A 14,665-nucleotide genomic window follows, 5' to 3' on the forward strand; every position below is an offset into this window, starting at 1 on the left:
TAAAAAGTAGTAAAACTGAACAAAAATATAAACGCAATCGACAACAATTTCTAAGATTTTATTATTGAGTTACAGTTTATATTAGGAAATCAGTCAATTTAAATACATTCATTAGTCCCTAATCTATGAATTTCACATAACTCAGAATACAGATATGAATCTGTTGGGGACAAATACCTTAAAAATGTAAGGGCGTGGATCAGAAAACAGGTCAGTGTCTGGTGTGACTATTGCAGTGAGACACATCTCCTTCGCATGGAGTTGATCAGGCTTGTGGCCTGTGGAATGTTGTCCCACTCCTCTTCAATGGCTGTGCAAAATTGCTGGATATTGGCGAGAACTGGAATACACTGTGCTACACGTCAATCCAGAGCATCCCAAACATGCTCTATGGGTGACATGTCAGGTGAGTATGCAGGCCATGAAAGAACTGGGACATTTGGCACGACAGTGGGCTTCTGGATCCCGTCACGGTTTCTCTTTGCATTCAAATTGCCATCGATAAAATGTGTCTGTTCTCCGTAGCATATGCCTGCCCATACCATAACCTCACCTTCACCATGGTGCACTCTGTTCACAACGTTCACATCAGCAAACCCCTTGCCCACATGACACCATACACACCGTCTGCCATCTGCCTGGTACAGTTGTAACCGAGATTCATCCGTGAAGAGCACACTCTCCAGTGTGCCTGTTGCCATCGAAGGTGAGCATTTGCCCACCAAAGTCGGTTAGGACGCCAAACTGTACAGTATTTACTAGGTCCCTACTCTTCCTGCGGTCCAAACATGAATAAAGTAATTACATAACAACAAAACAACAGCCTACATCAGAAACAGCATTATACATCATACAAGACATTATTACTCTAGTATTACAAATGTAGAATATAACATTTACAATATTACAATGTGTGTGTGTGTAGAGTGTTTGTATTAGAGTGTGTGTGCGTATGCGTGTGTGTTTTATCTGATTTGTTTTTTTATCTGATTTTACTGCACGCTTGCGTTACTTGATTACATGGAACTCTCTTCCACATCATGGCTCTATATAGTACTGTGTGTTTCCCAGAGCCGGTTTTGGACTTAGGGGCTGTGAAGAGACCCCTGGTGGCATGCCTTGTGGGGTATGTATGGGTGTCTGAGCTGAGTGTTGGCTGTTTGAACAGGCAGTTCACATGCTTTCAACACGTCAATACCTCTCACAAAGACAAGTAGTGATGCAGTCAATCTCTCCTCTAGTTTGAGTCAGGAGAGACTGATTTCCATGTTACTGACATTAGCCCTCTGTGGGCCAGCCTTGCTGCTCTGTTCTGGGCCAACTGTAATTTGCCTATGTCCTTCTGAGTGGCACATCATAGAAAGAAAAGGTGATTATATGACAGCATGGGGCTGCTAGCGAAGCCATCATCTGACATGGAGATAGAGAAAGACTGAATACTATAGTGCCGGTGTAAATAGTCCGGGTGGCCATTTGATTAATTGTTCAGCAGTCTTATGGCTTGGAGGTAGAAGCTGTTAAGGAGTCTTGGACCTAGACTTTGCGCTCCGGTGGTACAGCTTTCCGTGCGGTAGCAGAGAAAACAGTTTATGACTTGGGTGACTGGAGTCTTTGACAATTCCTCTGACAACGCCCAGTATATAGGACCTGGGTGGCAGGAAGCTCGGCCCCAGTGATGTACTGGGCTGTACGCACTACGGTCGGATGCAGAGCAGTTGCCATACCTGGCAGTGATGCAACCAGTCAGGATGCTCTTGATGGTGCAGCTGTAGAACTTTTTGAGGATCTGGGGAACCATGCCAAATCTTTTCAGTCTCCTGAGGGGGAAATGGCATTGTCGTTCCCTCTTTACAACTTTCTTGGTGTGTTTAGACCATGATAGTTTGTTGGTGATGAGGACACTAAGGAACTTGAAACTCACAACCCGCTCCACTACAGTCCCGTCAATGTGAATGGGGGCGTGTTCAGCTCTCTCTTTCCTGTATTTGCTTTAGCCTGCCTGGAGTGCCTGATTGGTTAGGTACGACATTATGGGACTATTATATTGGTTTCATTTTGCCAGACAAGCTCAATGAAGCACAGTTTAAGTATTTGAAATCATTTCCAATAGGTGTGACACACACACAAACACTCACAGCTGAATGCCGCTGAAGAAGGAGCCAAACAGTCCCATCATGCCCAGGAACTCCACCCGACTCAGGTTCTTAACGATGAACTCCTCACACACATTAGAGATGCCGTACAGCGTGGCCCCTCCCAGCACCAGCAGGTCCCCCAGGAGCTTATGGTCCCCTAGAGAGAGAGAGAGAGAGAGAGAGAGACTGTCAAACTGTATGAAAGAGCCATTAGTTATTAATGACAAATAGGTTATCCTATGAAACCCTCACCAGTAATATCAGACTAAGTGTCTATCCTATGAGATAAAAAATTATGACAATGAGGCAGTGAAAGACATTGGGTGTTTTAAAGGTACAGGAAGCAACTGTGCTTGATACATTGAGCAAATGTAGGATTTTAGCAGGAGTTTCATTGATTAATTCATCTTCTTACCGGTCACTTAACTGTGTTCAAAATATCTATTTTCACTATTTTAAGCAACATTACTGTGTAGCTGGTAAGACAAATCGGCATTATTTTTTTTATTTTTTTTTGTTGTTTAATTTTTACCCCTTTTTCATGGTATCCAATTGTTTAGTAGCTACTATCTTGTCTCATCGCTACAACTCCCGTACGGGCTCGGGAGAGACGAAGGTTGAAAGTCATGCGTCCTCCGATACACAACCCAACCAGCCGCACTGCTTCTTAACACAGCGCACATCCAACCCGGAAGCCAGCCGCACCAATGTCCCGGAGGAAACACTGTGTACCTGGCAACCTTGGTTAGCGCGCACTGCACCCGTCCCGCCACAGGAGTCGCTGGTGCGCGATGAGACAAGGACATCCCTACCGACCAAGCCCTCCCTAACCCGGACGACGCTAGGCCAATTGTGTGTCGCCCCACGGACCTCCCGGTCGCGGTCGGTTACGACAGAGCCTGGGCGCGAACCCAGAGTCTCTGATGGCACAGCTGGCGCTGCAGTACAGCGCCCTTAACCACTGCGCCACCCGGGAGGCAAATCGGCATTATTGATTGGAAGCTCACACCAAACAATTGCATTGTTCCTTTATTCCTACATGCTTAGTGCATACTGTTTGCTGCAATAGGTTTCAGTAAGGTATGGATAAACTGTACCCAATCAAGCAAAGATCTTACAGATGCTTAGCACATGCTTGAAGATTTTTAAACAATCCCACTATAAATGTAACTATTCTGTCAATCACAAGACAGAAATGAATCTACAGCCGTGTGTTTTCTTCGGATCCAGAACGATATGATTTGGATGTATTATTCATAACAAACCAAAATGCAATCTATCTATCTGAATCTTGTTGAGCTGGGGAAATCAAGGAGCACTTAATGCAATAGTGAGAGGGGGAGGCTCTTCATGGGTGTGAAAGGCAAACCACACCAGGGACTGACACGTGGGATCTGACTCGGTTAATGCTGAAGGTACAGTGAGGTTTGAACACAATGAGACAGCGATGGTGAACTGCACAGTGAGAACACTGTCTGTGTGTTGGTGGAGATGAGGGTGTTTGTGTGAGGGACACAGACTCCACAATAGCAATCAAAATATGTTTAAAGCTTTTCGCTAGATATACATATATTTTACATATCCATTTTACATACAGTTGGAGTCGGAAGTTTACATACACTTAGGTTGGAGTAATTAAAACTCGTTTTTCAACCACTCCACAAACTTCTAGTTAACAAAATGTAGTTTTGGCAAGTTGGTTAGGACATCTACTTTGTGCATGACGCAAGTAATTGTTCCAACAATTGTTTACAGACAGATTATTTCACTTATAATTCACAGTATCACAATTCCAGTGGGTCAGAAGTTTACATACACTAAGTTGACTGTGCCTTCAAACAGCTTGGAAAGTTCCAGAAGATGATGTCATGGCTTTAGAAGCTTCTGATTGACATCATTTGAGTCAATTGGCAGTGTACCTGTGGACGTATTTCAAGGCCTACCTTCAAACGCAGTGCCTCTTCACTTGACATCATGGGAAAATCAAAAGAAATCAGCCAAGACCTCAGAAAAAATGTGTAGACCTCCTACGAGTCTGGATCATCCTTTTGAGCAATTTCCAAACACCTGAAGGTACCACGCTCATCTGTACAAACAATAGCACACAAGTATAAACACCATGGGACCACGCAGCCGTCTCCGCTCAGGAAGGAGATGCGTTGCACCATGCTACCAAACACTAATTGAGTGCATGTAAACTTCTGACCCACTGGGAATGTGATGAAAGAAATCAAATCTGAAAGAAATCATTCTCTCAACTATTATTCATGACTTTTCACATTCTTAAAATAAAGTGGTGATCCTAACTGACCTAAAACAGGGATTTTTTTACTAGGATTAAATGTCAGGAATTGTGAAAAACTGAGTTCAATGTATTTGGTTAAGGTGTATGCAAACGTACAACTTCAACTGTACAAATTTTGCATACATACTTGTACTTTTATATAAAGCAGTCACTTAACAACAATACTTTACCAAACATAAACTCTTTAATCCCAACCCTCAGCCACTCTCAGCCCATCCCACCTATCACCATAGACCACCCCTCAGCCACTCTCAGCCCATCCCACCTATCACCATAGACCACCCCTCAGCCACTCTCAGCCCATCCCACCTATCCAGCCCATCCCACCCCACCTATCACCATAGACCAACCCTCAGCCACTCTCAGCCCATCCCACCTATCACCATAGACCAACCCTCAGCCACTCTCAGCCCATCCCACCTATCACCATAGACCAACCCTCAGCCACTCTCAGCCCATGCCACCTATCACCATAGACCAACCCTCAGCCACTCTCAGCCCATCCCACCTATCACCATAGACCACCCCTCAGCCACTCTCAGCCCATCCCACCTATCACCATAGACCAACCCTCAGCCACTCTCAGCCCATGCCACCTATCACCATAGACCAACCCTCAGCCACTCTCAGCCCATCCCACCTATCACCATAGACCGCCCCCTCAGCCCATCCCACCTATCACCATAGACCGCCCTTGTTTGGTTTCCATGTGCCTTATATTTCTCAATTATGCTGTGAAGTTTTACTACTTTTTTGGATCTTTGTAATCGTATATTATCCACAGATTGTCGTCTAACGATGAAAACCTTTCATACAAGTATTATTATATTATTTATTGACTGACTATGGCTTTCCAGATCACCCAACACTGCTGTTTGTAAGGTTCATTTTAAGAGTACGTTGTGATTTTTTAACCGTTCCTGAACCTGTGACCAGAAACAAGCTACATAGGGGCAATACCAGAATAAATGATCTAGTGATTCTGTCTCTTCGCACCAAAATCTACAGAGCTGAGATTGTTGTATGCCCCATATATATAGCATTCTGTCAGTGGCAAGAATTTATATAATAATTTAAATTGAAAAATTCTAAGTGTCGAATCAAGTGTAGTTTTTTTGTATCAGTTCATAAACCATATGCCATGGAATTGGTACATTGAAAATCTCTTCCCATTTATTTTGCAACCTGTATGGCACAGCTGTCAACATTTTTGTCCTCAAATTAAACTGGTATATTTTTCTATTTATGCCAGCTCCATTCAGCCAATTTGTATCATTAATATATGGCAGGCAAACAAGTTCCCTACCTCCTCCCTTTTCCACTTGCCTCCATTTTTGTGGTAGTGCTGCAATCAGTTGGTTGTACATTTGGATTGAGCAGATATTCCCGTATCTACTGGAGAACCATTTGGGGTTTAAGTACAACTTAAGTATGAGTGTGTCACAGTTTCTGTTTCTTTTGGAGTGCGTTTCCTTAGGTTACTGCTGGAGGGCACCCTTACCTTGCTTCTCGCTCCCAGGTTACAGTGATTGTTTCTTATTGGTTTCACCTGTGTTTGATTGCCCTCTCTGTTCACCTGGTTGCCTGGCTATTTAGGTTCCTCTGTTGGGCTGGATCCTTGCATTGGTCTTGTGTTTTGTTTAGTGCACTCTTGTGCTGTTGCCTTGTTTCTGTGAAGACTTTAAGTAAAGTTCTAGATTTAAACTTACCCACTGTTTGCTGTGTTTCTCTGCGACTGGGTTCGAGTTCATTCAAGCATCATTGTAACAGAGTGAAGCTTTTAGTGAGAGGTTTTAATATTTAATCATTTTTGCCCCCAAACTCATATTCATTATGTAAATAGGCAGGTTTAATTTTGTCTGGCTTAGCATTCCAAATCAAATTAAATATTTTTTTGCTCATATGATTTTTTTAAATGAGTCATCTGGAATAGGCAGTGTTATTAGTAAGTAAGTAAACTGTGATAGGAGCAAAGAGTTAATCAATGTGATTCTTCCATAAATAGACAAGTATTTACCTCTCCATAGTTGCAGAATCGTATCTATTTTCGCTAACTTTCTATAGAAATTAATTGTGATAAGTTAATTTATTGATCATTAGAAACCCCTTTTGCAATTATGTTAGCACAGCTGAAAACAGTTCTGACAGTTCTTTAGACTAGTTGAGTATCTGGAGCATCAGGATTTGTGGGTTCGATTACAGGCTTAAAATGGACCATAACAAAGTACTTTCTTCTGAAACTCATCAGTCTATTCTTGTTCTGAGAAATGAAGGCTATTCCATGCAAGAAATTGCCAAGAAACTGAAATCTCGTACAACACTACTCCCTTCACAGAACAGCGCAAACTGGCTCTAACCAGAATAGAAAGAGGACTGGGAGGCCCCAATGCACAACTGAGCAGGAGAACAAGTACATTAGAGTGTCTAGTTTGAGAAACAGATGCCTCACAAGTCCTCAACTGGCAGCTTCATTAAATAGTACCCGCAAAACACCAGTCTCAACGTCAACAGTGAAGAGGCGACTCCTGGATGCTGGCCTTCTCGCATGGAATAGTCTTAATTTCTATGGACAAGAATAGACAGACGAGTCTTAGAAGAAAGTCTTTGTTTCTGGCCGTTTTGAGCCTGTAATCAAACCCACAAATGCTGATGCTCCAGATACTCAACTAGTCTAAAGGCCAGTTTTATTGCTTCTCCAATCAAAACAACAGTTTTCAGCTGTGCTAACATAATTGCAAAAGGGTTTTCTAATGATCAATCAGCCTTTTAAAATGATGAACTTGGATTAGCTAACACAACGTGCCATTGGAACATAGGAGTGATGGTTGCTGATAACGGGCCTCTGTACGCCTATGTAGATATTCCATTAAAAATCTGCCTTTTCCAGCTACAATAGTCATTTACAAAATTATGTCAAATCAAAGTTTGTCATGTGCACCGAATATTACAGTGAAATGCTTACTTACAGGCTCTAACCAATAGTGCAAAAGAGGTATTAGGTGAACTGTACAGTCTACACTGTATTTCTGATCAATTGATGTTATTTTAATGGACAAAATGTATGCTTTTCTTTCAAAAACAAGGACATTTCTAAGTGACCCCAAACGGTAGTGTACCTGCCCTGTTACTTCCTCTAATCTCTTTTTACCTACCGTAAACTGCTTTTGTTTTAATGATGAGTATTGTATTGAATGGTCTCTAAAAGTACATTTAAAAGTGCCCCATACAAAAGTGCCCGATATGTTGTGCAAAAAAGTCAATTGCAAATTATTTTGTCTTAGTTAAGAACAAATTGTCATCCAATAGACTTTGATTCAATTTCCAATATCCCCGTCCACTTGGAAATTCTGTAAGAGTTATATGGAGGCCAATTAGACGGTGGTCCGATCGCATTCAGTCTCCTATTTAATACCTTTTTTGAACTTTTGATGCCAACAAGAACGAGACTAGGAAGTAATCAAGACGGATAGCTCCTCCATGTATATCTTACTCGATCAGGGTTGTTCAAATCAAATCAAATTTTATTGGTCACATACACATGGTTAGCAGATGTTATTGCGAGTGTAGCGAAATACTTGTGCTTCTAGATCCGACAGTGCAGCAGCATCTAACAGGTAATATCTAGCAATTCCACAACAAAACCTAATACACACAATCTAGTAAAGGAATGGGATGAGAATATATAAGTATCAAATAAATGGATGAGCAGTGACAGAGCGGCTAAGATGCAGTAGATAGTAAAGAATAGATAGTGAATGATACAGTATACATTATATACATACGAGATGAGTACTGCGAGATATGTAAACATTCTTAAAGTGGCATTATTAAAGTGACACTGTTCCATGTATTAAAGTGGCCAATGATATCAAGTCTGTAGGTAGGCAACCGCCTCTCTGTGCTAGTGATGGCTGTTTAACAATCTGATGGCCTTGAAATAGAAGCTGTTTTTCAATCTCTCTGTCCCAGCTTTGATGCACCTGTACTGACCTCACCTTCTGGATGGAAGCGGGGTGAACAGGCAGTGGCTCGGGTAGTTATTGTCCTTGATGATCTTTTTTGCCTTCCTGTGACATCAGGTGCTGTAGGTGTCCTGGAGGGCAGGAAGTTTGCCCCCGGTGATGCGTTGTGCAAACCGCACCACCCTCTGGAGAGTCTTGCGGTTGTGGGCGGTGCATTTGCCATACCAGGCGGTGATATAGCTCGACAGGATGCTCTCAATTGTGCACCTGTAAAAGTTAGTGAGGGTTTTCGGTGACAAGCGACATTTTTTCAGCCTCCTGAGGTAGAGCAGGTGCTGTTGTGCCTTCTTCACCTCACTGTCGGTGTGCGTGAATCATTTCAGTTTGTCGGTGATATGAACACAGAGGAACTTAAAACTTTCCACCTTCTCCACTGCTGTCCCGTCGATGTGGATAGGGGGCTGTTTCCTGAAGTCCACGATCATCTCCTTAGTTTTGCTGACACTGAGTGAGAGGTTGTTTTCCTGACACCACACTCCGAGGGCCCTCACCTCCTCCCTGTAGGCTGTCTCGTCGTTGTTGGTAATCAAGCCTACCACTGTTGTGTCGTCCATTTATCCACTAGTTCTAATGTATTCATGATCTTCGTGATCTCCTTCAGTGCTTGAGGGTGATAGTTTGTAGAGTGATTTTCTTTACGATCCATTGAGGTACTTAAAACCGTATTATAATTTCCCACCATAATAATATATTATTTTGTTGCTTGCGAGCTCAATAGATTATTATATATATTTTCGAAGAAGTGTGGATCATCATTATTTGGCCCATATAGTCAGATCTGTTTTTGGTCCAATAGCATATTTAAAATAATCCATCTTCCTTGCCGATCTGTTTTCACAGTTTGCACAATCAGATCCAAATTTGTAATTAATCAGTGTAATCCCCCCTTTTGAGTTTCTTTGACAAAAATATATTTCTCCCTCCCAGTCCATTTTCCACCCAACCTCATCTATATTTGTAGAATGAGTTTCCTGTAAACAATAGATGTTATATTCTTTATCTTTTAGCCATGTAAAAATGTATCTTAGTTTTTTTATGATCTCCTAAGCTGTTACAATTATAACTGGCTATACTTATTTCCCCACTTATCATAATGATAACAAAGTTTCAATTTTACTTACCACAACCAAGTTTTGTAAACTTACCATTATAATGCACCATGATGATTAAGTGTCCATATAGCTGTACCATAATCATTTTCACTGTTAACCATACTGTAGCTGCAACTTTGTAAACCTCCAATTGTCCTAATGTTCCACCCACTAAAACCTCCCCCCATATCTAGGTCTGTTGTCACTAAGACCATCAGACCATCTCCCTGACTCATGACACACCTTTGCATCATAAAAAGCAAACCCTTGGCCGCGAAATGGTGTTGGCCAGAGGGAAATATGGGCAGTCCCATGATAACATAAATATCTATGAGGGTGCTTAAGATAACCAACCAAATAACATGGGAAACAGTCAGGAAAAAAATAAATAGTAACAATAATAGATAATAGTAATATAAATGATAACAACATCTTCTAAATGCATGTGCATATTTAGAAAGTCCGAGCAAGGCTATAAGCATGTCAGCCCAGCCTGCTCAGTTCCTTGGATTCAATTGTTCAAATTCTTTTGAAAAAAAAAATGAAGAGAAAACAACCTGAACATATCACAAGACCAGTACTTTTTTTTAATGTCCATTACATGCAAGACATATTTCACGTAGTCGTCATTATGTCCTGTTGTAATTCCAACGAAAAAAAAGGAACATAGATTCTAACGGCCGCTAATTAGTAAAACTTAGGCATCACACTGCCCATGGAGGAATACCCAGGTTTAATTTACAATCGACTCTGACATAGCCAAGGCACGATAGCCAAGAATACATGCAGTTATATAGAAACATACAATATACCTCTCTCACTTAGAGAAGTGCTTCCATAAGCCAATTATTGTACTAGTTCTACCGTTAACTTTGATCACTTTATCCCAGTGTTAACCAGCCCACACACACTAGAGACAACAACCCTGCTGACAAAACCTAATCCACCCATTTATCGGAAGAATAATCATCCTTTACATTTTTTATATTGAGATTTATTTTTTAAATGTAAAAGTGTAATAAGACCAATTATTTTAGGATCGTATAGGCCTATTCCAATAGAGAACCTAGGCAGGTTTATAATTATATAATCCTTTATCCTAGCCCTATAATACATCTATACATATTTATTAGGTTTTAGCTTAAAAGCTATTAGTTCCGATTCACAGCTTTTAAGTCATAATATACCCGACCTCAACAATTAGGCCATATCATATCAAACTAAAAAAACAACCTTGATATTTCTAATGTACAATCTTCAAATGAAATAAGTAAACAATCATATAGAGAAAAAAGGGGCTGCTCTTACCCATCCTCGCCTTCCTCTCAATCAAAACCTGATATTACTTCCCTGTAGTCCAAAGTGGTGTGTGAGCATGTGTGTGTTACCTAGGCCCTGTTGTCTTCCCACCAGGACGTCTGTCCCCACCATTAAGCCGATGCCCAGCAGACACACCCCGACGCCCACAAAGTGCACGGCCTTGTACCTCACCAGCAGGAAGAACCAGGACAGCAGCAGCACCACGGGGATGGTGAAACAGTCTAAGAGCTGACAGACAGAGCGGAGAGATACGGGGTTAGAATGGACACACTGAACTCTAGTTCATAGAGACACACAGAGAAAATGGTTTCAATGGAGTTCCAAGATACTGTGCACCACATTGGCCAAAATACACACCAGAGATGGTATCACAGCAGAGCTAAAACCACCCACCACAAAGTCCAGGGGGTGACACAGGACAGCGGGGGGACACAGTACTACAGAGGACGAGGTCAGAGGACAGTCCAACACTAATGGTGATGAGAGAAAATAAGGATGGCGAATTAGGGGTGATGGTGGATGGCGTGTCAGGGAGGAGAAGGGGCCATGCAAGAGGGAGGAGAGGAACATTTATGATCGCCTAGGGGACCATCAGGGCTCCATTCTGGGAAGCCTCTCTGGCACTTAGTGGTAGCACTATGGGCTCACTCTCTGGGAAAGGTAGTGCACGGGAGAACGAGGGGTTAACCACAGGACAGCAAACCCCATTACTGCTCATCACAGGTCGAGTACACAGAGGAGGAGAGGTGGTGCGGTGGCTCTCCTGGCAACTCACAACATCGATGTGTTCAACGAATGTTCTGACACCTCAGACCACCCTGGCATAATAACGTGTGGTTTCTCGATGTGTGCAACGACAGCCCAGTATGTCTCACTCGCTCAGCAGACCAGCGTGTTTCTGCCTAATGGAAGGCCTTTTCACCGCTTGGTTATATAAACCTGTCTGTTACTGTAGTGAAGTGTGCCCTTGAGCGAGAGAGAGTGGAGAAAGAAAGTGGAGTGAGGGAATGAGGGGGACCATCACAGAGAGCGGGAGAGAGAAAAAGAATGACAGAGGGATGAGAGAAGGATGAGAATGACAGGATGACAGAAGGATGAGAGGAAAAGGAGCAAGAGAGAGAGAGAGAGAGCAAGAGAGAGAGAAAAAGGGAAGTGGAGAGAGTTAAATAAACAGTGTAGGGATAACGATAACCATGAGAGAACCCTGAAAGTGAGTGAGTGATTGAGGGTTGAGTTCTGTGTTTACTCTCACCTGTTCTCTCAGGGCTATCTGGGGAACAGCTCTGGCATTAACCCGACAACTTTTACAGTGAATTACTAGCAAAATAATAGACCTGACATTGTCAATGACATTCTCTGCTCCTTTTTACAAATACCAGCAAACTAATGAAACCAATACAATTATCACAGGTCCTATGAGACTTAGCCAAGTGAGGAGAAAGAATGATGCGATTTAGTCAGTCCTAAGACTCTCCGCTTAACTCTGCCGAAATAAATCTTCAACTAATTCCTCTGTTTTACAGTGATTTGTCCCCAGGACCGCGGCTGGCTACCTGCATATCTTGAAGTGGAAGACTGAGTAGCATTCAGATGTAGGATCTTAATTTGATCACTCTTTTGCCTAGCAGGAAATGCACACTTGTAGTGTATTTGAGGTTTAAAAAGGCTTCTAAAGTTGTCGATTTCCCTAACGAGGAATGTATCAACCCCTACAAAAAATAGCCCACGTAATAATTCACATTTCCTGTTGCTGCAGCAAACTGGCTCAAATAAAGATCCTACATCTGTAGATGCCTGTTCTAACGAGTTGACGAAGAGGAGCTTTCCCCAGATGTGTCCACTGATCTCCTCATACTGGAGCCTAGCCAGACACCATGACCATTCATAAAAACTAATCATTTCCCCTTAATGGGAAAGTATTTTATAGCACCGTCTTATGCCCAGTTCTCTTCATGCCTGCATATTAATATTGATGAGGCATTGTCTAACCTTGTTATAGTTTACATAACACTGTTGAGAATTGTTCTGGCTATTTCTCTCCTCCACCCTCCTCCAAAGGAATCAGTTAGTGAAAGCCAATCAAACTAAATAGTAAATTACCCTGCACAGAGTAACAAGAGGAGAGGAAAACATGGCCTTAGAGTGAGAGTCCATTGATTGTAACGGTTTTCTTTTGGTGAAGGAGAGGAGGACCAAAATGCCAAAAAATCCAAATGACCAAAAATAACACGAACAGTACAAAAACAATAAACGTAACAAGAAAACCTAAACAGCCTATACTGGTGCAAACTAACACAGAGACAGGAACAATCACCCACAAAACCCAACACCAAACAGGCTACCTAAATATGGTTCCCAATCAGAGACAATGACTAACACCTGCCTCTGATTGAGAACCATGTCAGGCCAGACATAGAAATAGACATACAAGACATCCAACATAGAATGCCCACTAAGATCACACCCTGACCAAACAAAGCATAAACATACAAAACAAACTATGGTCAGGGTGTGACAGTACCCCCCCAGGTGCGGACTCCGGCTGCAAAACCTGAACCTACTGGGGAGTGTCTGGGTGGGCATCTGTCCGCGGTGGCGGCTCTGGTGCTGGACGTGGCCCCCACTTCACCATAGTCTTAGTCTGCCTTCTTGTCCGCTTCCATGGCCTCCTAACCACGGTGACTACTAAATGACCCCACTGGACAGAGGGGCGGAAGCTCGGGACAGAGGGGCGGAAGCTCGGGACAGAGGGGCGGAAGCTCTGGGCTGAGGGGCTCTGGCGCCTCTGGGCTGAGGGGCTCTGGCGCCTCTGGGCTGAGGGGCTCTGGCGCCTCTGGGCGGCACTGGCGACTCCTGGCTGACTGGCGGCACTGACGGCCCCTGGCTGACTGGCGGCACTGGCGGCCCCTGGCGGCACTGGCGGCCCCTGGCTGACTGGCGGCACTGGCGACTCCCTGCAGACTGGCGGCACTGGCGGCCCCTGGCTGACTGGCGGCCCCTTGCAGACTGGCGGCACTGGCGGCTCCCTGCAGACTGGCGGCACTGGCGGCTCCCTGCAGACTGGCGGCACTGGCGGCTCCCTGCAGACTGGCGGCACTGGGCAGACGGGTGGCTCAGGCGGCGCTGGGCAGACGGGTGGCTCAGGCAGCGCTGGGCAGACGGGAAGCTCCGGCAACGCTGGAGAGGAAGGCTCTGGCAGCGCTGGACTGAGTAGCTCTGGCGCCTCTGGAATGAGGGGCTCTAGCACCTCTGGACTGAGGGGCGGGAGCTCTGGCAACGCCAAACAGGCGGGAGACTCCGGCTGCGCTGGAGAGGAGGAAGGCTTCGGCAGCCCTGGAGTGGCGGGAGACTCCGACAGCGCTGGAGAGGAGGAAGGCTCCGGCAGCGCTGGACAGGCGGGAGCACCTGTAAGGATGAGCCGGAGAGAAAGCCTGGTGCGGGGTGTGCCACCGGAGGGCTGGTGCGTGGAGGTGGTGACGGATAGACCGGACCGTGCAGGCGCACTGGAGCTCTTGAGCACCGAGCCTGTCCAACCTTACCCGGTTGAATGGTCCCGGTCGCCCTGCCAGTGCGGCGAGGTGGAATAGCCCGCACTGGGCTATGCAGGCGAACCGGGGACACCATGCGCAAGGCTGGTGCCATGTAAGCCGGGCCCAAGGAGACGCACTGGGGACCAGATGCGTAGAGCCGGCTTCATGGCACTTGGCTCGATGCTCACTCTAGCCCGGCCGATACGCGGAGCTGGTATGTACCGCACCGGGCTATGCACCCGCACTGGAGACACTGTGCATA

General features: G+C 44.4%; 1 protein-coding gene across 1 annotated transcript in view; it reads right to left on the minus strand.

The window, feature by feature from the left end:
• Window positions 1-14,665, minus strand: part of LOC135557572 (solute carrier family 35 member F1-like) — a 120,152-nt gene that overhangs the window by 22,279 nt on the left and 83,208 nt on the right. The window contains exons 4-5 of the mRNA XM_064990968.1: window positions 10,942-11,101; window positions 2,136-2,292 (exon numbers count right to left, since the gene is read on the minus strand). Of these exons, the coding sequence (XP_064847040.1) occupies window positions 2,136-2,292; window positions 10,942-11,101 (317 nt within the window). The remainder of the gene's footprint in view (window positions 1-2,135; window positions 2,293-10,941; window positions 11,102-14,665) is intronic.

Source organism: Oncorhynchus masou, chromosome 16, assembly GCF_036934945.1.
Source record: "Oncorhynchus masou masou isolate Uvic2021 chromosome 16, UVic_Omas_1.1, whole genome shotgun sequence".
Lineage (NCBI taxonomy): Eukaryota > Metazoa > Chordata > Actinopteri > Salmoniformes > Salmonidae > Oncorhynchus > Oncorhynchus masou.